The sequence below is a fragment of the Macaca fascicularis genome, chromosome 4, assembly GCF_037993035.2.
Source record: "Macaca fascicularis isolate 582-1 chromosome 4, T2T-MFA8v1.1".
Classification (NCBI taxonomy): Eukaryota; Metazoa; Chordata; class Mammalia; order Primates; family Cercopithecidae; genus Macaca; species Macaca fascicularis.
In genome coordinates, this window is record NC_088378.1 from 139,623,352 (window position 1) to 139,647,600 (window position 24,249).

At 55.5% G+C, this 24,249-nt stretch overlaps 1 protein-coding gene and 1 long non-coding RNA gene across 14 annotated transcripts in view; one reads left to right on the forward strand and one right to left on the reverse strand.

Annotated features, from left to right (window-relative positions):
- TNXB (tenascin XB) overlaps nt 1–24,249 on the forward strand; it is a 69,992-nt gene that overhangs the window by 18,226 nt on the left and 27,517 nt on the right. For 9 of the 13 annotated variants that reach the window (XM_045390171.3, XM_045390172.3, XM_065542961.2 and 6 more), the window contains exons 5-18: nt 2,679–2,835; nt 3,013–3,276; nt 4,066–4,806; nt 5,940–6,308; nt 7,344–7,640; nt 9,734–10,024; nt 10,389–10,694; nt 12,687–13,019; nt 18,311–18,616; nt 19,979–20,287; nt 21,883–22,170; nt 22,436–22,744; nt 23,160–23,474; nt 23,588–23,905. In XM_045390171.3, the coding sequence (XP_045246106.2) occupies nt 2,679–2,835; nt 3,013–3,276; nt 4,066–4,806; nt 5,940–6,308; nt 7,344–7,640; nt 9,734–10,024; nt 10,389–10,694; nt 12,687–13,019; nt 18,311–18,616; nt 19,979–20,287; nt 21,883–22,170; nt 22,436–22,744; nt 23,160–23,474; nt 23,588–23,905 (4,603 nt within the window). The remainder of the gene's footprint in view (nt 1–2,678; nt 2,836–3,012; nt 3,277–4,065; nt 4,807–5,939; nt 6,309–7,343; nt 7,641–9,733; nt 10,025–10,388; nt 10,695–12,686; nt 13,020–18,310; nt 18,617–19,978; nt 20,288–21,882; nt 22,171–22,435; nt 22,745–23,159; nt 23,475–23,587; nt 23,906–24,249) is intronic. The other 4 variants (XM_074038417.1, XM_074038418.1, XM_074038419.1 and 1 more) reach the window with 2 other exon arrangements.
- LOC135970320 (uncharacterized) lies at nt 1,900–3,470 on the reverse strand. The gene is made up of 2 exons (XR_010586022.2): nt 3,189–3,470; nt 1,900–2,596 (listed from the first exon to the last, which is right to left on the reverse strand). It is a non-coding gene; the product is annotated as an uncharacterized lncRNA (long non-coding RNA).

A 24,249-nucleotide genomic window follows, 5' to 3' on the forward strand; every position in this document is an offset into this window, starting at 1 on the left:
TGAGAGAAAGCATGGGGAAACCGAGAGAGATGAGTTCCTGAATGAGAGAAAGGTTCAGATATTCTTTGTCTGGGTGTGTCCTGCAGCCTGGAAACCAAGGCTAGGCTGAGTGTTCACTGGGACTCAAAACCTTGCAGCCTCAGAGAAGTTTTTGCTTGGGTCTAGTCTAAAAACAGCGATGAGGGTGAGATAAGCTCCAAGGACCAGCCAAGGTAGAGTTCTTCATCTGGAGCCACGAGGTTAATATTGGGATAAGGTCTAAGACATCCCAAGAACAAAATCAGTGAAGCAGGCCAGGTGCAGTGGCTCATGCCTGTAATCCCAGCACTTTGGGAGGCCAAGGTGGGTGGATCACCTGAGGTCAAGAGTTTGAGAACAGCCTGACCAACACAATGAAACCCCATCTCTACTAAAAATACAAAATTAGCCGGGCATGGTGGTACATGCCTGTAATCCAGCTACTTGGGAGGCTGAGGCAAGAGAATCCCTTGAATCTGGGAGGCAGAGGTTGCAGTGAGCTGAGCGCGCGCCATTGCACTCCAGTCTGGGCAACAAGAGCGAAACTCCATCTCAAAAAAAAAAAAAAAAAAATCAGTGAGGCATCCAAGCTTCACCAAGGGGCAGAGCCAGCTGCCAGCATCTGTTTGATGCTGCTTCAGGGCCAGGTGTGGTGACTCATGCCTATAATCCCAGCACTTTGGGAGGCCAAGGTGGGTGGATCACCTGAGGTCAGGAGTTCGAGACCAGCCTGACCAACATGGAGAAACCCCATCTCTACTAAAAATACAAAATTAGCTAGATGTGGTGGTGCATGCCTGTAATCCCACTACTCGGGAGGCTGAGGCAAGAGAATCGCTTGAACCCGGGAGGCAGAACTCGCAATGAGCTGAGATCACACCATTGCACTCCAGCCTGGGCAACAGGAGTGAAACTCCCTGTCAAAAAAAAAAAGAAAGAAAAAAGAAAAGAAAAAAGAAAGCCTGCTTCAGACCAGCAAGATGGTGCTAGGAGATGTGGGAGACATGGGTTAGGTTGATGGGCTTTTAGGGGACTGTTCCCAGATGGATCTCAGGAGGAACCAAGAAGTATCTAAAGGAGATATATATATATGTTGCTCTTGTGAGAGAAGAACTCTGGGGATAGGCTTGCCTCACTGAAAGAACCAGATATCATCAGGGAGCATCCAAGGTGTGTGTGTGTTGCAGCGGCAGGGATGGGGTGGGTGTGGATAAAGAGAAAGAGACACACACACAGAGAGAAAATGAACAAATAAATTCTGGGAACGGTAAGGATTTCATGGGTCTTGAGTTGAGGCCAACCCAAGGCTTCCTAGCTGGGGTATTCTAGGGCAGGATGAATAGGAGAGGGCTGGAGGTCCTGTGTGCCCAGGAAACCTTTTCAGCCCAGAAAACTGACAAAGCTTTACTTCATCCTCAACCCAGAAATCTCTACGTGGCCTTCTCATCTGGTTTTATACTTTGGTATTTACTATGTTGATTTCCCCACAGCTCTCTTGGTTTAGGAGAGTACCTTTTGAAATTTCCAATCCTACTTGGCTGAATGGAGGTGTCCCCATCACGGCCAACATAGCTAGGCAGAACAGAGCGTCCTTAGCGGCTGTCCTAGCTGGACAGCACGGCGAAATGTGGGGCTGTTAGAATGCTCACAGATGTCCAGTTCCTCCTGTTTCCCAGCGGTGGGCACTCCAGGAGACCCTGCCTGGAGCAGGGTCCAGTAGATTTCCTTTGGGGCCACCACACATAATCATAATTCCTTAAATGTACCCTTGTAGGAGTGTTGTTTTCTCACAAGCATTTCCTAAGCATAGAGATTGTTTTAGTATTTCATATAGTCAAGATGTGGCCATACGTTTAGCTACTAGAGTCTGAGCTACCTGAGGACAGGGACCATATATTTTATTTTTGTGTCTCCAATGCCCAGCATGATGCCAGGTACAAAATCAACAATCAGGAAACATATTTGTGGAACTTTGAGCGGGTGGGTCTTGTTTTGAGGAGCCTACAACCCGGGTGAAGAGACAAGAAAAGTCCCTCAAGGGAAAGGTGGTGATGTGAGTCCCACTCCTATTACATAGCCATGAGCAGGCGTCTGCCGGCAGGTTCAGAGGGTGAGGCAGCCCCCTTAAGGAGAAAGTGCAGCTTGAAGGGCATCCTTGATCGACTTCATCTGTTCTGACAGGACTGAGCTTAGGAGAAGCCTCTCATGCCCAGGTAGTCAGAGTTGCCAGGGCAAAGCCGGAGGGAGAGTCCTAGTGCATGCTGGGTGGAATTCTGGCAGATGAGCAGGGGGTGCCCACAAGAGGGATCTCTGGGATCACACTGCCAGGGCCTAAATCCTTGCCGTTTTCTTGGTGTTGGTGACCTTGGCAAGATACTTGTCCTTCTGTGTCTCAGTTTCCTTATCTGTAAAATGGGACTAATAGGACCTGTTTTGTAGGGTTGTTGGGAGAATTAAGTGAGTTCATGTATGTACATCACCTAGAACAGTGGCTCACAAGGAGTTAGCGCACTCGGCATGTTTGCTCCCCAGCTTGTACAGGGTCAAGTTCCACACAGTCCCATGTTGACACTGAGACCTGGAGAAAGAAGAGATAAGGGGGACTGAGCAGCAGAGGCGAGAGTGCCAGCCCCTAAGCCACCTGGTGCTGTCTCTCACAGACAGAGGGGGCGAGCCCCCCATTCACAGCACGGGTTCCAAGCTCTGCCTCAGCCTATGACCAGAGAGGACTGGCCCCTGGACAGGAGTACCAGGTCACTGTCCGAGCCCTTCGAGGGACCAGCTGGGGCCCTCCTGCCTCCAAGACCATCACCACCAGTGAGCGCTGGGGCTGTGGGGAGGGGTGTCCTGAGTGGAGATCTTGACTGGAGAGGGAATCTGCCCCCTGGGAGGGCAGAGGGAAGGGACTGGATGGGGGCTAGGCTCTTGGAAGGAAAGATGATGACTGAAGAACCAGACACCCGCCTGAGCCTTCCTTCTCTTTAACCTGGCTAGTGATCGATGGGCCCCAGGACCTCCGAGTGGTGGCTGTGACGCCGACAACACTGGAGCTTGGCTGGCTGCGTCCCCAGGCCGAGGTAGACCGATTTGTGGTGTCCTACGTCAGTGCCGGCAACCAGAGGGTGCGGCTGGAAGTGCCCCCTGAAGCAGACGGGACGCTGCTGACTGACCTGATGCCAGGCGTGGAATATGTGGTGACTGTCACAGCGGAGCGGGGCCGGGCAGTCAGCTACCCAGCTTCCATCAGGGCCAACACAGGTATGGCTGGCCAGAGATTAGGGAAGGGCCCTGGTTTCCCAGCCTTGGATCCTCCTCCTCAGGAGCCCAGGCTCAGGGCTCACAGGCTCCTCTGAATGCATCTGGCAGGTGTGTGGCAGTCTCGAGGCACCTGCTGGGGGCCTTGCTCTGTCCTGAGGCCACTGGAGAGACAGAGCCCTCAGATGCCTGGAGTCCTGTAAGAAGGTTGCAGGTTAGCCCGTGAAAGGAACCGCCCCAGGGAGAGAAGTGAATAGGAGATGCTGCCTGATCCAGTCAGTTAAGGGAGGTTCTTATTTAAATTTAGTTAGTTACAGGCCTTTTGCTGATAGATCTTGTGGGACTGGAATTAGGCAGATTAGAGATCATCAGTCCTGTTGACTTTAGGATTGGAATTGCTGGGAGGTGGGTCTCACAGCAGTGATTTTCCACTAAACCTCGAGGTTTCTTAACAGATACCTGGATATTTTTCTTTTCCTGTGACAGGGGGACACCCACCTCGCTGTAGCTCACGTTCTCTTCCCGGACTCCCCTTTCTCTCCTTCAGCTACAGGGCCCCACCTACGGGCTTCTCTCTTCTTTCTAGGGCACCAACAGTAGTGGGCTTGGAGGGGAATGGGGGGGGCTCCGGGACACTGACCGATTTCCCTCCGTTCTCTTTCCAGGTGGGGCTGGGGCACAGGGAAGAGGCCTCTGGCTCTGGTGGGAGGGATCGAGGGAGGGGCTGCCGGGGAGGAGTGCCGGAGGGAGCTGCCACTGACCTGTTCTCCTCCCCTTTTTCGCCCCTGGCAGCACCAGGCCACTACAGTTACCCGGAGGTGCGCCCCCCAGCCCCGCCCCCCAAGCCCCGGCCCCGGCCAGCCCCAGCCCCGCGGCCCCCACGGCCCCCTCGGCCCTCGAGGCCCGCAGAGGAAGGGGAGGAGGAGTCCTCGCTCAGGCCAAGCCTGTCCCAGCCCCCACGGCGGCCTTGGGGCAACCTGACGGCCGAGCTGAGCCGTTTCCGCGGCACGGTGCAGGACCTGGAGCGCCACCTGCGGGTTCACGGCTACCCACTGCGGGCCAACCAGACTTACACGTCGGTGGCGCGCCACATCCATGAATACTTGCAGCGGCGTCTGTTGGCCGCCGCCCCCGCCGGCTCCCCCGCACCCCTGACCCGCCACCCCCGGCCCACCGCCAGCCCTGACCCCGGCACCAGGAAACGGGACTCCAACCAGGGAATCTACGGCCTCTCGCCTGAAGGTGTCGACCGGGTGGCTGCGCCCCGCCACCCCAAGCCAGAGGTGCTGGGCAGTTCCGCCGATGGCGCGCTTCTCGTGTCTCTCGACGGGCTCCGCGGGCAGTTCGAGCGCGTGGTGCTGCGCTGGCGGCCTCAACCGCCTGCAGAGGGCCCCGGCGGTGAGCTGACCGTGCCGGGCACCACGCGCACCGTCAGCCTGCCCGACCTCAGGCCCGGCACCACCTACCACGTGGAGGTCCACGGGGTGCGGGCGGGGCAGACCTCCAAGTCCTACGCCTTCATCACCACCACAGGTAGCGTGGGCTGGGGCCACGGGACACCCCATGCCTTGTCCAGCCACACCTGCCGTTGGAGCCTGCATTCATGAGTTCCTCCTGCTGCCACTGGCACCCTTCTACCTTCGGGCGCTACCTGGCCGAGGCTCCAGGGGGCCCCAGGACAAAGCACGAGTCTAGTGTCCCTAGAAGACGTCCCCACCCCCAGGGTCCTGGCATCCATCCTGTGGATGCCTAAGGTCAAGGCAGCCCCTTCTTTGGGGTTCCTGGGACACTTCCAGGATTGCTATTTTAGGCAATAGAAGGGGATGTGGTTGGGGCGCCTGCAAAGGTTCACTGGAGCAGTTTGAGTGGGCTGGGAATTGAAAACAGTGATTCCCGTTCTGACTCACTGTGGTGAGAGTGGTTCAAGACTGTGGTCAGTGGTTACTGTTTTCCACAATTGGGCCTTGACCTTCAAGGGAAACATCAGAACTGCGTGGGGGTGGCCTGGGTGCCATCAGGCAGCAACTGTATGTCGGGGAGGTGAAACCACTGCTTCTTGATCTGGCTTTTCAGACCTTCTGGCTCACTTTATGCTGGTCTCTCCCACAGGAACGATGTCTGGGCTTGGGGAAAGGGCACCCTGTGGCTGCTGTGGGGTGGGTGGTGGACCTCTTCTTCCCCCATAGGGCCCAGATGCCACCTGACCTGGATGTCCACCCCCACGCCCTCTTTCTCTTCCCACTGCCCACTCTCCTCTTGCATCCTCCCTCTCTAACACCACTGTCTTTCTTCCAGGCTTCTCACTGCAGCACTAATGGAAGCCACCTGACCACCACCCAGTGGGGGGGATGTATGTGGGGAGGGACATGGAAGTCTCCAGGGGCTGGAGGTCATGGAAGCCTTGTGGGGTGAGGGACAGCAGGCTTTATTTTATTTATCACCTGCCTGAAGCGCAGGCCCAGCTGCTCAGGAATGTGGTAGATGGGGGTGTTTGGAGGACTGGCTGACCTTTGGGAGGAGGGAGTGGCCCAGGTGATGGAACCAGAAGTAGAAGAGGGTAGGGCCCCACGGCTCTTAAAGGCTAGAGGGCAGAACCTGGGGACTGGGGATTCCTTTCTAATTCTCATACTGGACTCTCCTCTTTTTCTCACCCTGCCCCTTCCCAGGGTCCTCACCCTCGGGCCTCTTGGGGACTACCGATGAGCCTCCTCCCTCAGGCCCCTCAACGACCCAAGGGGCCCAGGCTCCTCTCTTGCAGCAGCGCCCCCAGGAGCTGGGAGAGTTGAGGGTGCTGGGCAGAGATGAGACAGGGCGCCTCCGTGTGGTCTGGACCGCCCAGCCCGACACCTTTGCCCACTTCCAACTGCGCCTGCGGGTGCCCGAGGGGCCAGGGGCACATGAGGAAGTGCTGCCAGGGGACGTCCGCCAGGCTCTGGTGCCTCCACCCGCTCCTGGAGCCCCGTACGAGCTGTCACTTCGTGGGGTCCCTCCTGGGGGCAAGCCCTCTGACCCTGTCATCTACCAAGGCATTATGGGTACATATTTGACTCTGCTCAGATCAATATCCTGAGATTGGGGGAGGAACTGGGGCTATTGGGACTTCAGAGGTAGGATGGATATTGAGGGGCCAGTGAAGGGCAGAGCTGGTGTTTGGGGCTGGATAGAGGAGAAAAGGAGAGAAAAGGAATTGCAGGTTCAGCGGGAAGATGGATCGAGGAGGATCTCAGAACAATGATGAGGATAGGTGGGGAGAGGGGAAAGAGGCAGAGGTAAAAAGGCCAAGAGTGGGACAGAGATTCCAGAAGAGAGGCTGAAGGTCCCTGGCCCTCCACCTGCAGCTTTCCTTGCCCTTTCCCCTGCCCCTACTCTTCGGTTGCTCCTCTGCCCTGCCCTGCCCTGCCCTGTAGATCTTTCAGGGTGGGCATGGTAAGGCCTCTGGACACTGACTCTTAGCTCCCAACACCTCATCCCTGAGAGCCTGGTTTGCAGTGGACAGCAGTCCGTGGTCCCATCAGCCAGTTTCTGCTGGGGGTGAAGGCTCCTTGGGGCAGGGGGCTCCACAGCCATCAGGACTTCAGACATGGATGAGGTTTGCAGGACCAGCGAAAGACAGGTCCTGGAGTACCTGGCTTTCACACCCCCTCTTTGTTCCTCTCTGTGGGACCAGGGTGGCTGACTCATCCCCCAGCTCCAGGTCAAGCTCAGAGAGGGTGGTAAGAGAGAAAGCAGCGCAGGTGGGCAGAGGAGCCTTCAGAATGCTCTGAAGCTGCAGTGGGGAGGCTTGAAACTCTCCTACAGAACCCAGAGGGGACCTGAAACCCCCCCAAAGATCCTGGGGTGCAGAGGGACCAAGACCCTGTGAGGAATGGATAAACTGTCACAAGGGAAGGAGCAGAGATTGAGAGGGAAGTGCCTGTCTGCCAGGAGAGCTGGTCACTGAGTGGGGAGATAGCGTCTTCCAGGGAGGGAGCTATCAAGGATGGAGTGAGGTGGGCAGGGGAGAGGGAAGGAGACACAGAAAAGAGAGCAGTTGAGTCCACTATGCTTTGCTTTTGCCTCCCAAACTCCAGACAAGGATGAGGAGAAGCCTGGGAAGTCCTCAGGCCCACCACGCCTGGGTGAGCTGACGGTGACAGACAGGACCTCCGACTCCTTGCTCTTGCGCTGGACAGTCCCCGAGGGCGAGTTTGACTCCTTCGTGATCCAGTACAAAGACAGGGACGGGCAGCCCCAGGTGGTGCCCGTGGAGGGGCCCCAGCGCTCAGCCGTCATCACCTCCCTGGATCCTGGCCGCAAGTACAAATTTGTCCTGTATGGGTTCGTTGGCAAGAAGAGGCATGGTCCCCTGGTGACTGAAGCCAAGATCTGTGAGTGACAGCAGCAACACCCTGCCCTCTGTACTGCCCTGAAGGAGGTTTCCTCAGTGCTTTGGGAACCTGCTTTGGGAGGGAGCTCCAGGAAGGCTTCCTGGAGGCAGTGGTGCATGAGCTGAATTCTGAAGGGAAAGTAGTGGTGGGGCAGGCACAGAGTTTGAGAAGCTCAGTGCAGCCTGAGGGAGTCATGATGATCGAGGTGGGGAGAGCATGGCCAGTAAGAGAATCACTGTCACAGTTTCCTCTGGCTGGAGAACAGGGCATGTGGGGGTGCCAAAGGGCCTGGTCTCAGGGCTTCCTATGCTGTACTAAGGGGCTTGGGCCTCATTTGAAGGCCCCTAGAGGGCCTCTGAGGGTAAAGTGGGAGAGTGACATGACTAGATATTTATCTTGCAAATAGCACGGTGGCTGCTGAGACTAGCTGGAGAAGTGAGTTAAGAGCTGGTAAGGGCTGGCAGGGTCGATCCTGCCTATAATCCCAGCACCTTGGGAGGCCAAGGCAGGAGGATAGCTTGAGGCTAGGAGTTTGAGACCAACCTGGCAACATAGTGAGACCCCCCATCTCTACTACGACAAAATATATTAGCCAGGTGTGGTGGTGCGTGCCTGTAGTCCCAGCTCCTTGAGAGACTGAGGTGGGAGGATCGCTTGAGCCCAGGAGACCGAGGCTGCAGTGAGCCATGATTGTGCTACTGTACTCCAGCCTGGGTGCTATCCACACTCTGCACAGAGCAACACCCTGTCTCAACAACAACAACAACAAAAAAGACGATGGGTCAGTTGGGATGGTGGCACTGGGGCTGGATGTGGGAGGCAGAAAGCAAGGCGTACCAGGCAGCCCCCAGGGTTCTGGATGAGACAGTCCCATTCCCTGAGGCAGGGAGCAGCAGAGGTGGGGAATAATGCCTTAGATAAACTTAGATCAACATCTAAGGGACACTTACATAAATACCTTTTGTGCATTTATTGAGAGTCGATTGTGATCAAGATGTTCAAAGTGGATCATCGCACTCCATAAAGCACACCTGGGAGGCATACCTACTTTGTAGGTCAGGAGAATTGAGGCGCCAGAGTAGCAGTGTGGGGTTGGGGAAGAGACAGGGCCACTGGAACCCCGGGGACAGTCTATACTCACAGCGGAGGCGGAGGAAGAAGGGCCCACAGGGTAGCTTGAGGAGTGACCTGCAGGGAGGCGCAGAACCAGGGAGGGTGCTGTCCTGGGCTCCAGGAAGGAGGGCGTGGTTGGACTTGTCAGATTCCAGAACAGTGAATCAAGGGCTACGGAGTGTCCACAGGATTTAGCATTGGCAAGGCCACCACTGGCCTCTGTGAGAGCTACTGCCTGGTGGAGGGGTGAAGCTGGATCGTGAGGGTGGTGGAGGTGAGGACGTGGCTACAATCAGTGTAGACATCACTTTCTGGAATCTGGGCTGGGAATGAGAGCAAAGAGGGAAGATGGAGGCTGGAGAGAGATGCACACAGAATGGGGGTGGGGAGGGGTGTGACAGTAGCTTGTTGAAATGCTGATGGCACAGCTGCTGGGGAGTGAAGGGTCAGTGCTGCAGGTGAGGGAGTCCATCCATGGATCAAAGTTCCAAAGGAGGAAGAGGAGAGGCCTGCAGCATAGATGAGGGAGGCTGTCCCACATTAAAATACTTCAAGGATTGTGCTCTCCTCTCTTGGAGAAGAAGCCAGCTAGTAGTTAGGCTTGGAAGCAGTGGAGGTTGTACTGGGAAGATTTCCCTGGCTATGGAGATGTGAAAGGGCCTGGCCGGGCTCCCCTCTTTCTGAAGGTCCCTGCTGCTCCAGTTTGTGGTTGGAGGCAGAGCCACACTAGTCCACGCAGTGCTTCCATGCCGTTTGGAAGAAGGCACCCGTTCCTTTAAGTGGACACCACTCCTCACCAGGGCACACAGCTCAGCAAGCAGAGTGCTGGCTGGATTTCAGTCCCTTTGTACTCCCTCAGCAAATGCACTTTTGTACAGTGAACAACCTGCACAGCCTCACACAGCATTCCCATGTGGGATTTGGCTTCCTCGTTCTCCTTGGACCTAAGCCCCTCCCTTCTCTCTACCCGCTGTTCCTAGTGCCTCAGAGTGACCCACGTCCAGGGACACCACCCCGTCTGGGAAACCTGTGGGTGACAGACCCTACCCCAGACTCACTGCACCTCTCCTGGACTGTCCCTGAGGGCCAGTTCGACACCTTCATGGTCCAGTACAGGGACAAGGATGGACAGCCCCAGGTGGTACCTGTGGAAGGGCCTGAGCGTTCATTTGTTGTCTCCTCACTGAACCCTGACCACAAGTACAGATTCACTCTGTTTGGAATCGCAAATAAGAAGCGGTATGGCCCCCTCACGGCCGATGGCACCACTGGTGAGTAACAGCCACCTCAGCCCCCATGTGACCCCTTTTTAGCCCTCTGCACACTTGCCTTCAGCTCGAAACCAGCTGGGGTCCCCCAGGAAGACGGCTGACTCCAGCTTCCTGGCCCCACTCCTGGCCTGAGGGGCAGCCAGACTCCCCCGCACTGCTGGGCCCCTTCCATCCCAAGCAGCAGCTCCCCGAGGCCCAGAAGGTGTGTCATACCCTGGCTGTGTCAGGCTTCCCAGAAGTTTAGCACTCAAATTAATGGACTAGTGACCCTCCACCCCCCGTAGGTGTGACAGCCCGTCCAAACCCCAAGCCCCAGTCTCCCAGGCTGCCAGTTCAGCACCTGGCTGGATCTTCTTGTTTACAGCTCCAGAGAGGAAAGAGGAGCCCCCCCGCCCCGAGTCCCTGGAGCAGCCCCTCCTGGGGGAACTGACAGTGACCGGTGTGACCCCAGACTCTTTGCGCCTCTCATGGACGGTGGCCCAGGGCCCCTTCGACTCGTTCATGGTCCAGTACAAAGATGCACAGGGGCAGCCCCAGGCAGTGCCTGTTGCGGGGGATGAGAATGAGGTTACCGTCCCCGGCCTGGATCCCGACCGGAAGTATAAGATGAACCTCTACGGGCTTCGTGGCAGGCAGCGTGTGGGGCCCGAGTCTGTGGTGGCCAAGACTGGTGAGTCATGGCTGCCAGGCCTCCCTCCCCTGCTAGCCCCATCCTGTGAGCAGGACTTGGCTGGGGCTCCTTCCAGCCTCCCTCCACCTTCGCCTTCTCAGCTCATTTTGCCAAAGCCTCCACCCACTTCCTCCCCCACTGCTCTCCTGTCCTCTGCATGCCAGGTCCCTGTCATCCAGCCTCCAGATCCTCATCTCTTTCTCAGCCTCACTTCTTCATCTCCAAGGGCAGGTCCTATTTTCCCCCGTTCCAAGCACCTGGACTCATCCTTCCACCTGGGGCTGTCCTCCCCACAGATGTCCTCACCATTCGGTCACTGTGTTCTCACCCCTCAGTTTTTACTGGGCTCCTTCATGGTCTGGTTTGGGCCATGGTCACTTCTGGGCTTCTGTCACCTGCTGCCCACACCCTCCTGCCATTTCTGCTGTATTCAGAGGTGGCAGATCCAAGTGACAAGAGCACCACATTTCTCTAGCCTTTCTCAGCATGAAGAGGACTCCTCCCAGCTCCCGACTCCTTGACTCCCAACCCGCTTGGAACAGGGCAAAGGGATTGCATTCAGCCCAGCATCCCAGCCTGTTCCTCCATGTCCCCAGTCTTTCCCTGTCTGGTGCCATTCCCCTAGCCTGTGAATTATTTGATGAGAGATAGTGTGGATAGTGGTTAGGAGCAAAGACTCCAGAGGCAACTGCCTGAGTCTCACTACCAGCCTTGCAACTTGCTTCCTGGAGGACCTTGTGCAAATTGCTTAACCTCTCTGTGCCTCAGCTTTCCCTTCTGTCAGGTGGGGATAATGGTTACTACTGCACAGAGCTGTTGGACTTACATGAGTTAATATACATATAACACTTAGGCTAGGCACGGGGCACGGTGGCTCATGCCTGTAATCCCAGCACTTTGGGAGGCCGAGGCAGGTGGATCACGAGATCAGGAGATCGAGACCATCCTGGCTAACATGGTGAAACCCTGTCTCCACTAAAAATATAAAAAATTAGCCAAGCATGGTGGCGGGCACCTGTAGTCCCAGCTACTCAGGAGGATGAGGCAGGAGAATGGCGTGAACCCGGGAGGCGGAGCTTGCAGTGAGCCGAGATGGCACCACTGCACTCCAGCCTGGGCAACAGAGCGACTTCATCTCAAAAAACAAAAACAAAAACAAACCACCCTCACACACTTAGAATAGTGCTTGGAGCAGCAAAGCATTTTCAGAGCGAGCTGCAATTTCTCCCTGACTCTCTCACTTCCCAGTCATCTTTTTTCCTCCCCACTTCCCTCCCTTCCTCTGGGTTGTCATTCTTGCCAATTCTTTCCTCAATGTGCTATCCCAAAGTAGTCCCCCATGTAGCGGGTCACAGAAGGGCTGGCTTCCCTTGTGCCACAGTCTTCCCACGCCATGGAGCCTCAGCAGAGACCTAACTGCAGGGGGCGGGTAGGTGCCCACAGGGCTGTGATTCCAGAGCCAGCCAGGGAAGGGCACGGCCCTCCCTGGATCCCACTCACCCAGAATTTTTCTCCCACTCATGCCTGGAGCCCTGCCTTAGCAATTCATTCCTTGGGGTTAAAGGGGAGGGAGGGGCAGGGCTGCCTGGGGAGGCCACAGCAGGAGCACATTCCATAGTCAGATCCTCATATGAGGGGTGGGGCAGCCACAGCGCCCTGGGGAGGGTGCAGGTAGGAAGAGGCCTCACTGCCCTCCTCACTGTCTGAGGTCAGCACTGTCAGTGAACGTGGTTTGGAAGAACCCTCAGTGGCTTCCTCTCTTCCCATCTCAGCTCCTTTCTCAGACACGAAGGGAGACCCCTCACCCCCACAGAACCCACCAGAGCAGGATGGGGCAAGGGCTGCCTCAGCCCTTTCCATCTGTGAGTGACCCAATGGCGAATACAAAGGCTACAGAGCCCCTGAGCCCACAGCGTGAGGGCGTTTCCATGGCTGTCCTCTGTGGGCAGCTGCAAAGCCAGCAGCTCTTCATGCCTCTGCCTCTTCTCTCAGCTCCTCAGGAGGATGTGGACGAGACCCCCAGCCCCACAGAACTGGGCACGGAGGCCCCAGAGTCCTCTGAGGAGCCGCTCCTGGGGGAGCTGACAGTGACAGGATCCTCCCCTGACTCGCTGAGCCTCTCCTGGACCGTCCCCCAGGGCCGCTTCGACTCCTTCACCGTGCAGTACAAAGACAGGGATGGGCGGCCCCAGGCGGTGCGTGTTGGGGGTGAGGAGAGTGAGGTCACCGTGGGGGGCCTGGAGCCCGGGCACAAGTACAAGATGCACCTGTACGGCCTCCACGAGGGACAGCGCGTGGGCCCGGTGTCTGCCGTGGGCGTGACAGGTGAGTAAGGGGCAGGGGCCTGCTTTGGTTCCCTCCCACTGCTGGCTTCCAGCTTCCCTATACCCAGTTGCTCTCCTTGCTCCAGTGGAACCTTGAGGCCACCTGCCAGGGGAAGACCTAGAAAGAGTATATCACTGGGGACTGGGGTACCACCAGCTTTCATGGCCCTGAGCAAGTTTTAAATTTTCTGCGGGCCGGGCGCGGTGGCTCAAGCCTGTAATCCCAGCACTTTGGGAGGCCGAGACGGGCGGATCACGAGGTCAAGAGATCAAGACCATCCTGGCTAACACGGTGAAACCCCGTCTCTACTAAAAAATACAAAAAACTAGCCGGGCGAGGTGGCAGGCGCCTGTAGTCCCAGCTACTCGGGAGGCTGAGGCAGGAGAATGGCGTAAACTCGGGCGGCGGAGCTTGCAGTGAGCTGAGATCCAGCCACTGCACTCTAGCTTGGGCAACAGAGCGAGACTCCGTCTCAAAAAAAAAAAAAAAATTTTCTGCGCCCCTGTTTTCTTGTCCGTAAAATGGAGACATCTACTTCACAGAGCTATTGTGAAGGTTAAGTGAGTTAACAGATGTAAAGCATCAAGAATGGACCTGGCAAAAGTAAATATGCTGCCAGTGTCTGCTGTGAGAATTGTTATAAATATTCTTACTCTGGGGTCTGCTTTGTCCCCTTTGGCTGGTTCAGTTACTCGGTCAGAATGCACATGACTGTAAGGCCATACCACCCTGAAGGTAGCCCGTCATCTCCTCTGATCTCAGAAGCTAAGCAGGGTCAGGTCTGGTTAGTACTTAGATGGGAGAATGTGCATGAGACATTGGCCTCTTCATCAGTGCAGCTTGAAGCAAGCTTTCTCTTCTTTCTAGTCTTTTCCTTTTTTTTTTTTTTTTTTTTTTTTTGAGACAGAGTCTCACTCTGTTGCCCAGCCTGGAATGCAGTGGCATGATCTCAGCCCACTGCAACCTCTGCATCCCAGGTTCAAGCGTTTCTCCTGCCTCGGCCTCCCAAGTAGCTGGGACTACAGATGCGTGCCACCACACCCCATTACTTTTTTGTATTTTTAGTAGAGACGGGGTTCACCATGTTGACCAGACTGGTCTCAAACTCCAGATCCTCAAGTGATCCACCCACCTCAGCCTCCTAAAGTTCTGGTATTACAGGGGTGAGCCACCACACCTGACCACAAAGCTTTCTCTTTCTTCTTTCTTTCTTTCTTTTTTTTTTTTTTTTTTTTTTGAGACTGAGTCTTGCTCTGTTGCCCAGGTTGGAATGCAGTGATGCAGTCTTGGCTCACTGCAACCTCTGCCTCCCAGGTTCAAGTGATTCTCCTGCCTCAGCCTCCCGAGTAGCTGGGATTACAGGCACGCACCACCATGCCTGGTTAATTTTTGTATTTTTAATAGAGATGGGGTTTTACCATGTCAGCCGGGCTCGTCTCAAACTCCTGACCTCAAGTGATCCACCCGCCTTGGCCTCCCGAAGTGTTGGGATTATAGGCGTGAGCCACCGCACCCGGCCACAAGTCTTTCTTTACTACTCATCCAGTGAGTGACTTTACAGCAGAGAAGAACATCCCTTCCACCCTCTCTCTCAGGCCTGGTTACAGGGCCACAGCCACCGCCACGCGGGACCAGCCTGGGCACCTCCTCTCCAGGGCCTCAGCCCAAGAGGCTGAGTGGGCAGCAGTGCCTCTGGGACCCTCGGGCTGACCTGCCCGGTTTGGTAACAGTGAGGGGAATCTCTTTTTTTTTCCCTTTGCTCACAGAAACAAAGACACACCTTTCTCAAAAATAACTTTTACTATAAGGGGAATGATTAAAAAATTAAAAGTAGAGAAATAGATAGTTTTCCAGAACATGGTTTCTGTAATTCCACCAAGCTCAGCCTCATCATGACTTGGTTGATTTCATTTCCAGAACCTTCCACCCTCAATTTATTTTCTTTGCCTCAGTCAGCCCTGAGAAGAGGGAGAGGGCAAAACCACCCTGAGTGACTCTCCTTGGGGCCTGAGGTTATAGGGTAGAGGCTGGTGCCAGACCCAGACATGCTGCCACGGCTGCTCCTGGAGTGACCCTCCCTCTGCCCCTCTGTCCCAGGGACCCACACTGGGCTCTGTGAGGCCCTGTACCTGGTCCCTGGAGTAAGGATGGGCTCCGCCAGGCACTGACTACTGAGGCGGTGCAGTGGAGATAAATGGAGTTTGGGAATCTGACAAACTGAGTCCTTCCTGTCTTCCTCTGTTCTCAGCTGAATGATTTTTTTTTTTTTTTAAGACAGAGTCTTGCTTTATCACCCAGGCTGGCGTGCAGTGGTGTGATCTCGGCTCACTGCAACCTCTGGTTCCCAGATTCAAGCAGTCCTCCTGCCTCAGCCCCCCGAGTAGCTGGGCTTACAGGCATGCGCCACCACACCCGGCTAATTTTTGTATTTTTAGTAGAGACCGTGTTAGCCAGGCTGGTCTCGAACTTCTGACCTCAGGTGATCCACCCACCTCGGCCTCCCAAAGTGCTGGGATTACAGGTGTGAGGCACCGTGCCCGGCCAGCTGTGTGATCTTGAAAAACTTACCTCCTCTCCTGGAACCTCAGCTTCCTCATGTTCAGGAGGGAGTAAGCACCGCCCAGCTTGTTGTCACGGTTAGAGGTGGTGATGTAACATGTCTGGCATCTTCTCAGCTCATTCGTCTTTTGCTCAGACCTTCCCGTGAGGGAATCCCTGTATATCCATGTTCTAATGCTGGATATTTTGAAACGTGTATTTTACACATCCTGGATAAAATAGATGAGGCCCTTTAGGAAAGAAATGGGCGTCAATGCACATTATCAGAGCAGCAAAGGGACGAAGCAGCTGGAGTCCGCCAAGCTGGAGGCTGTGCCTGGCAGCACACACAATGCAGTTGTCAGGGGGAGAGGTGCGTGGAGCTCATTAGACACACTTCTAAATTGGAAAAGGACTGTCCCACATGCAGCATGGGGACTGCCAGAGTCATGAATCGTTCTAATTGCACCTTTCCAATTAGTCCAAACCACCAGCAATAAAACTTGATGGTGAAGGACATTTTCATTCCCTCATGGAAAGAAGTGCAAAGAGGGCAAAAAGGAGCAGGGAATGGGTGCTGCGGGAACAAGTAAGGTTAGAAGGCAAATGAAATGAGAGAAAATACCCAGCCTGGTACCTGTAAATAGCAGATGTTCAATACATGGTGGTCACTCTGCTCCCTCCCACCACCTCAGCTGCCTCCACACCGGCCCTCCCCTGCCTGACTCTTTTCTGTCTTCCTGAGGCCTGGTCACCAGCCTGTTTCAAGCAGGTGTCACTTGCCTGGAGCCTTGTCTTGTCCTCCCAAGGAAGCCAGAGAAACAAGTTCTTAGGAGCCCCACCCATCCAGTCACCTTCTCTGCCATTTTGCCTCTTGGGACTACCCTCTAGTTCACTGGCTAATGAGTGCTTCCTCATGCGGGAGTGGTGGGGATCCGCAGGTCCTGAGCCCAGACCTGCAGACCACTCATTATTTTACAGACATTTGTGGAGTACCTACAGTGTGCCAGGCACTGGGACACAGCAGTGAATTAAGCAAAGCTCCTGCCTGAGGGGCTCACATTCTAGTGGAGGGGGACAGGCAACAAATTGCACAAATATGTCGGTGGCACCGGATGTGACAGTGATCAGTAGTGGAGAAAAGCAGAACCTAGTAGGGGGACAACGAGGGCCTCGCAGAGAGGGCAGTGTGTGAGGAAAGCCCTGAAGGAGGTGAGAGGACGGCCACCTAGGTATTTGGGGAAAAAGCGTCCCAGACAGAAGGAAGAGCAAATGCAGAGACTGGCAGGTGGAAAGCAGCCCCAAATGTCTGCAGACAGTGAGGAATGCAGTGTGTTTTGGGGTGGAGTTGGAGGAGGGCAGGCAATAAGAATGATCTAAGAGATGAATACGGGACCTTAGAGGCCACTGCAGGACTTGGATTTCACCCTGAGTGAGATAGAAGCCACTGCAGGAACCAGCTCTGGCTAATGTGTTAACAGGATTCTTCTGGCTGCAGACCCAACAGACCAAAGGGGGGTGAGGGCAGAAGGCGGTGACCTGGGAGAATGTTGTGATAATCCAGGAGGAGACGGTGGTGCTTGGAGGTGGCAAGGAGGGGTCAGACTCTGAAGGTAGTGACAACAGGACGTACCCACAGGGCAGATATGGAGTGTAAGAGGATTCGGGGATGACTCCGGGGGTTTTGATCTGAGCAGCTGGAAGAATGAAGTTGTAATCTTGGCTGGGTGTGGAGGCTCACGCCTGTAATCCCAGCACTTTGGGAGGCCGAGGCGGGCGGATCATCTGAGGTCGGGAGTTCGAGACCAACCTGACCAACATGGAGAAACCCCATCTCTACTGAAAATATAAAACTAGCTGGACATGGTGGCGCATGCCTGTAATCCCAGCTACTCGGGAGGCTGAGGCAGGAGAATCACTTGAGTCTGGGAGGCGGAGGTTATGGTGACCTACAAGCACGCCATTGCACTCCAGCCTGAGCAACAAGAGTGAAACTCCGTCTCAAAAAAAAAAAAAAAAAGGTTGTAATCTTACTGAGGTGGGGAGGCTGTGGCTGGAGCAGGTGTCGGGAAGCTTGGAGGCTCAGTTTTGCACTTGTTGAGTTTGACACACAAGTAGGCCTCCAAGGAAGACACTGCACAAACACTAGTCTGGGATTCAGGGGAGGTCTGGACAGAGAGTATAAATCTGGAGTCACTGGCATATAGATGGAATTTCAGCACTTTCCTAGGGTGTCAATGACAGCTGACACTCTTCTCCCCCAACAAGTGCAGCCTCAGACACCAGGCAGGGACCTAGTGAAGGATTGTTGACCAGACAGGTGTTCAGATCAATACACTTTTACATCAAAACCATCTTGCAGTTTCCACAAATGCAACAGACATCGCTGGGTGTGGTGACTCACACCTGTAATCCCGGCACTTTAGGGGCTGAGGCAGGTGGATCACCTGAGGTCAGGAGTTTGAGACCAGCCTGACCAACATGGCAAAACCCTGTCTCCACTAAAAATACACACACACACACAAAATTAACCAGGCAGGGTGGCGCACACCTGTAGTCCCAGCTACTTGGGAGGCTGAGGCAGGAGGATCGCTTGAACCGGGGAGGCAGAGGCTGCAGTGAGCTGAGGTTTCCCACTGCTCTGGGTGACAGTAAGACTCCATCTCAAAAAAAATAGCAAAAAATAACTAGACATCATTACTATAAGAAAAGGGGGGTTCTTTACTAACAGCCCCCTACCATCTCTGTCCCAGCCCCACAACAAGAAGAGACCCCTCCAGCCACCAAGCCCCCTCTGGAGCCACGCCTAGGAGAGCTGACAGTGACAGATGTGACCCCCAACTCTGTGGGCCTCTCCTGGACAGTCCCTGAGGGCCAGTTTGACTCCTTCATGGTCCAGTACAAAGACAAGGACGGGCAGCCTCAGGCGGTGCCGGTGGCTGCAGACCAGCAGGAGGTCACAATCTACAACCTGGAGCCTGAGAGAAAATACAAGATGAACATGTATGGACTACATGATGGGCAACGCGTGGGCCCCCTGTCTGTGGTCATCATGACGGGTGAGTAATGGGGGGACTCAGTCCCCATCTCTGGTTATCCAGAGCTCCCCACTCCATGGCCCTTCTCCCAGCCCTGCCTTGGTACCACCGCACCCTCACTGAGGGGCTGGATCCCCTCAGGCCCTGACTCAGTGACCCTGCCAGTCTTTCTGTTCCCTGACCCCTTTACTCCTCCCAGGGCTGGAACCTTCTCAGCCCTCCAGCTCCTTCCCCATCTCCACTCTGCCCCCCGCCTAGGGGAATGTCTTCTTCCCATTTGGCCTAAATCCAGCCACAGACTTTCTCTCCCCCTCTCCAACTGCCCATAGCTGTTTCCACCCCTTCTCTTTACAACCTTGCTGTGACTTGGACACAGCTGCCACCTCCCGCTTCTGGCCTTTTTTGTTGAGGCGAAGTGCTGCATATCCTGAGTCCCTTCTCAGGAGTCCTCTGCCACCTGCCTGCACTGTGTTCCATCCTGGCCCACGCGAGTTTTCGTCTCTCCAGGAGGCCGCCCTTGCTCTTGCTCCAGGCTCCTTCCTGCCCCTCATGGTTTCCTGGGCACAGGTTCTCCACAACTTTTGTGCTGTGGCATCTGGTGAAACCCCTACCCCGCCTCAAGGCAATGTTTTTAAATCTGTAAAATAAAATGTATAGGATTACAAAGGAAACAAATTATATTCATAGACAGTTATCAAAATATTTCTTTTTTATTTTTGAGACGGAGTTTCGCTCTTGTCACCCAGGCTGGAGTGCAATGGCGTGATCTCAACTCATTGCAACCTCCACTTCCCGGGTTCAAGCAATTCTCCTGCCTCAGCCTCCAGAGTAACTGGGATTACAGGCACGCACCACCACACCCAGCTAATTTTTTGTATTTTTAGTAGAGACAGGATTTCACCATGTCGGCCAGGCTGGTCTCAAATTCCTGACCTCAGGTGATCCGCCCACCTCGGCATCCAAAAGTGCCAGGCGTGAGCCACTGCACCTGGCCCAAAATATTTCCTAAAAATCCAAATTTATGATTTAGTAATACTTGAACTTATTGACTAGCTCATTAAATAACAGGACTTGGTGATGTGTTTACTAAACTACAAAATTTAGAAGCAGTGATGGATATAAAAGGTATTTTAAAGTTTCTGCAATAACTCTAAGGTGACGTGAAAACATCCGTGGTTTCTATTGGTAACAAAGTCACAATAATTCTACTCTGGTTGGTTTTCTATATTAGTTTTTGAAAGAAATGCTGCATTTCAGTTAGAGGTCTGGAAATAAATGTGTAACTATTCCCCATCTCAGTTCACAGCCCCCTTGAGGCCCTCAAAACCCATGGGTTCTCCCCTCAGAGATCTCAACCATGTTCTTTGTCTTCCCAAATCCCAGCTCCCCTCCCACCAGCCCCAGCCACGGAGGCCCCCGAACCTCCCCTGGAGCCACGCCTAGGGGAGCTGACAGTGACGGATGTAACCCCTGACTCTGTGGGCCTCTCGTGGACAGTCCCTGAGGGTGAATTCGACTCCTTTGTGGTTCAGTACAAGGACAGGGACGGGCAGCCGCAGGTGGTGCCTGTGGCTGCAGACCAGCGGGAGGTCACCATCCCTGGCTTGGAACCCTCCCGCAAGTACAAGTTCCTGCTCTTTGGGATCCAGGACGGGAAACGACGCAGCCCAGTCTCTGTGGAGGCAAAGACGGGTGAGAGGGGCCCCCACACAGCTGAGCCTGAGGCCACAGCCTTCCCACCCTTCTCTTCCCTCCCTCTACTGAGTCTTGCCTTTGTCCACCTGCTCTGTCTCATTTGAAAAGCCACATGGTGCTAGTATGGTGACTCACGCCTGTAATCCCAGCACTTTGGGAGGTCGAGGCAGGTGGATCACTTGAGGTCAGGAGTTCGAGACCAGCCTGGCCAACATGGCAAAACCCTGTCTCTACTAAAAAGACAAAAATTAGCTGGGTGTGGTGACGGGTGCTAGTAATTCCAGCTACTCGGGAGTCTGAGACACAAGAATCACTTGAACCCGGGAGATGGAGGCTACAGTGAACCAAGATCGTGCCACTGCACTCCAGCCTAGGTGATAGAGCGAGACTCTGTCTCCAAAAAGACCAAGAAAAAAAAAAAAAAAAAAAGAAAGAAAAGCCACAAAGCAGATGAGGACCAGGAGACTGGGTCCAGTTCCTGGGTCTGCTCTCCGCTGCTGACTCTGCCTCTCTTCTTGTATTTTCCACTGTTGTTGGATGAGGGAAGCCCCTGCAGGCCTCTTCCTGCAGGGTGGATGTGGGAGCCTGGGGGTGCTGGGAGAAGGGGCAAGGAGAGCCAGGAGCCCTTCCTGCCTTGCAAATCCATCACCTCCTGAGAGTCTTTGCTGTCTCCCCTACGACTCTCACCCAGGTTCTCAACCTCCTAGTTCAGGCCTGTCTGGGCCCATATGTGCCTCCTACAGAGGCTGTCCTTCCTTCTCTGCCCTCCTTCTGGAGCCTCAGAAATTGGGAACCAGAGGAGCCCAGCCCAGTTGTGCCCCTTTCCGAGGGTTCAGTCCAGGCCCTCCCCTGCCCCTGGGGGCTCCCTGTTGCCAGAAAACTTGCAATAACAATGTCGTCAGCATCCTCACCGTCCAGGAAGGCAGCAGGCCAGCTCCTTCTCAAGCCCTGGGATGGCTCCTCGGGCAGACACTAGATCCCTTCCCTGCCTGAGCTCCCCAGCTTCATCCCCCTCAACATTCTCACAGGCAGCCCACGCTTCTTCACCAGGTCCCATGGGAGCCTTAGTTCTCCCGGGCCAGCCAGTGAGAATAAGAAAGGGAAAGGAGAAGGAGTGAGAGCTACCTGTGTCATATCATCCTGCCTCCCCAACCTGCTGTCTGCCCCCATCAGGGATCCTGTGCTCCTCGGGGCTGGCCAAATCACTCCTTTCCTCAAGGGCCAGCCAAGTCATGTGCTCCTGGGTAAGAGGAGATAGAGACCCAGTCTGCAAGCAGCTGCACCCTGCTGGGTGCTGGGGAAGCAGTCTGTGAGAGGTGGAAAGAGGCTGGACAGAAAGGGGAGTAAGACGAAGCAGGGAGCTAGGGAATCTCTTTTCCCGGAGGTGACTCAGGACAGGTGACCCTCCCAATTTGGGTCAAGGGGAAAGAGGCGTGGACCAGATGGAGATGGTGGTGAGGATGGGAGGTGATGGAAATATTTTGGGGAAGCACTGAGCATTTGGGCAGTTCTGGGTTTTTCCAGCCCCAGAGGGAGGCAGTCACGGAGTCGTTCTGGAAAAAATAAACACAAGAACCTTTCCTCTCCATCAGCTGCCCGAGGTGACGCCAGCCCAGGGGCCCCACCTCGCCTTGGGGAGCTGTGGGTGACAGACCCCACCCCAGACTCACTGCACCTCTCCTGGACGGTCCCTGAGGGCCAGTTCGACTCTTTTGTGGTCCAGTTCAAAGACAAAGACGGGCCCCAGGTGGTGCCCGTGGAGGGCCACGAGCGCTCTGTCACCATCGCCCCTCTGGACGCCGGCCGCAAGTACAGATTCCTCCTCTATGGCCTCCTGGGCAAGAAGCGCCATGGCCCCCTCACTGCCGACGGCACCACGGGTGAGGGGCATTCCCTGCAGGTCCCTGCTCTGCTCCCCTCAGGCCAAGCAGCAGATGATCACTTGTGGTGGCTGCCATTACCATTATTTGGCCCCAGCCACTCGGCTCAGATCCAGCTCCCCACGTCCCTGCACAAGCCCCTAGCACAGCCCAGCAGGACTCAACCACGCAAAGCCCTGTCTCCAGACCTCTCGATCCTGCCCTTCGAGGTCACCCAGGCTTCCAGAAACAGCTCAGCCGTTTCCTCTCCGTGTCTCCATCTCAGAGGCCCGGAGTGCTATGGACGATACTGGAACAAAGCGTCCCCCAAAACCCCGTCTGGGGGAGGAGCTGCAGGTGACCAGCGTGACCCAGAACTCCGTGGGCCTCTCCTGGACAGTCCCTGAGGGCCAATTTGACTCCTTTGTGGTCCAGTACAAGGACAGGGACGGGCAGCCCCAGGTGGTGCCCGTGGAGGGCAGCCTCAGGGAGGTCAGCGTGCCGGGCCTGGACCCCGCCCACAGGTACAAGCTGCTGCTCTACGGCCTGCACAGCGGCAAGCGTGTGGGCCCCATCTCAGCCGTCATCATAACTGGTGAGTGTGCGGCAGCTGGAACACCTGTGCCTCCTTCCCGCCTGGCTCTCCAAGTCTGACTGAGCCATAAGATCTCTGAACTTCCCATTTTATATCATTTCCATTGATCCAGAAAGTTTCCTTGTGCCGCTTTAGAGTCCACTGCCCCAGCCCCAGCCTCCAGCAACCACTGTCTGCTTTCAGTCATTCTGGAGACAGCATTTTGGCTTTCTGTGTAATGGAATCACAATACGCAGTCTCTTGTGTTTCGTTTATTGCACGTAGCACAATGCTTTTGAAATTCACCCACGTGCAGCAAAAGCTGGTCTTTCGATTGTTGATGCTTGCCCTCGCTCCCTCTCCTCCCTCACTTCTCCTGAGAGTCTGGGTACAGCAACAGACCGGCCATCTGTCTCTACCTGTCTCTGTGAACCAGCCCGCAGGGAAGACACGGAAACTGAGACCACGGCCCCGACCCCTCCAGCGCCTGAGCCCCGCCTCGGGGAGCTGACAGTGGAGGAGGCCACGCCGCACACCCTGCATCTCTCCTGGATGGTGACTGAGGGAGAATTTGACTCCTTCGAAATCCAGCACACAGATAGAGAAGGGCAACTCCAAACGGTCCGTACAGGAGGTGACCGGAATGACATCACCCTCTCTGGCCTGGAATCCGACCACAGATACCTGGTGACCCTGTATGGTTTCCGCGATGGGAAGCATGTGGGTCCTGTCCATGTCGAGGCCCTGACAGGTGAGAACTCTGCCCACTGTGCCTCCTTTCAGATGGTGGGAGAGTCCAGAGGAGAGCAGAGTCCCGCAGATACCCTGCCCACCTCAGTCCTCTCTTTCCATGTCTCTGTCCAGTCCCGGAGGAGGAGGAGCCTTCGGAACCTCCCACCGCAACCCCCGAGCCCCCCATCACGCCTCACCTGGGGGAGCTGACCGTGACAGACGCCACCCCCGACTCCCTCAGCCTGTCCTGGACAGTTCCTGAGGGCCAGTTTGACCACTTCCTGGTCCAGTACAGGAACGGAGATGGGCGGCCCAAGGCTGTGCGGGTGCCAGGGCATGAGGACGGGGTCACCATCTCGGGCCTGGAGCCAGACCACAAATACAAGATGAACCTGTACGGCTTCCATGGTGGCCAGCGCGTGGGCCCTGTGTCTGCAATCGGGGTGACGGGTGAGTGAACAGTGGGAGCCACAGGGTGGGTGCTGTGGGAGGGCCACCCTCTTGTTCTTTGGTGATGACTGGTGGGGAATGTGACAGGGGTCTGGTCAGCACCACAGACCTGCTTGTGGCTGGGGCTGGGGCTCCCCTTGGGCCTTCCTGTGAGGTTGACCCCTGGCTCCTCCTGAGCAGGGAGGGGCCGTCGGGAGTTTTGCTGTGCTGGTGGCTGTCCCAGGTCCCCCACAGTTGACCCTGGAACTTGTCATGTGTTAGCTGATCAGGACCACCCAGCCCCAAGAATGGGCTTCTCTGAAATGACCTCAGGTCCCCCAGTCATAACCTTGGGTTCTCCCTCC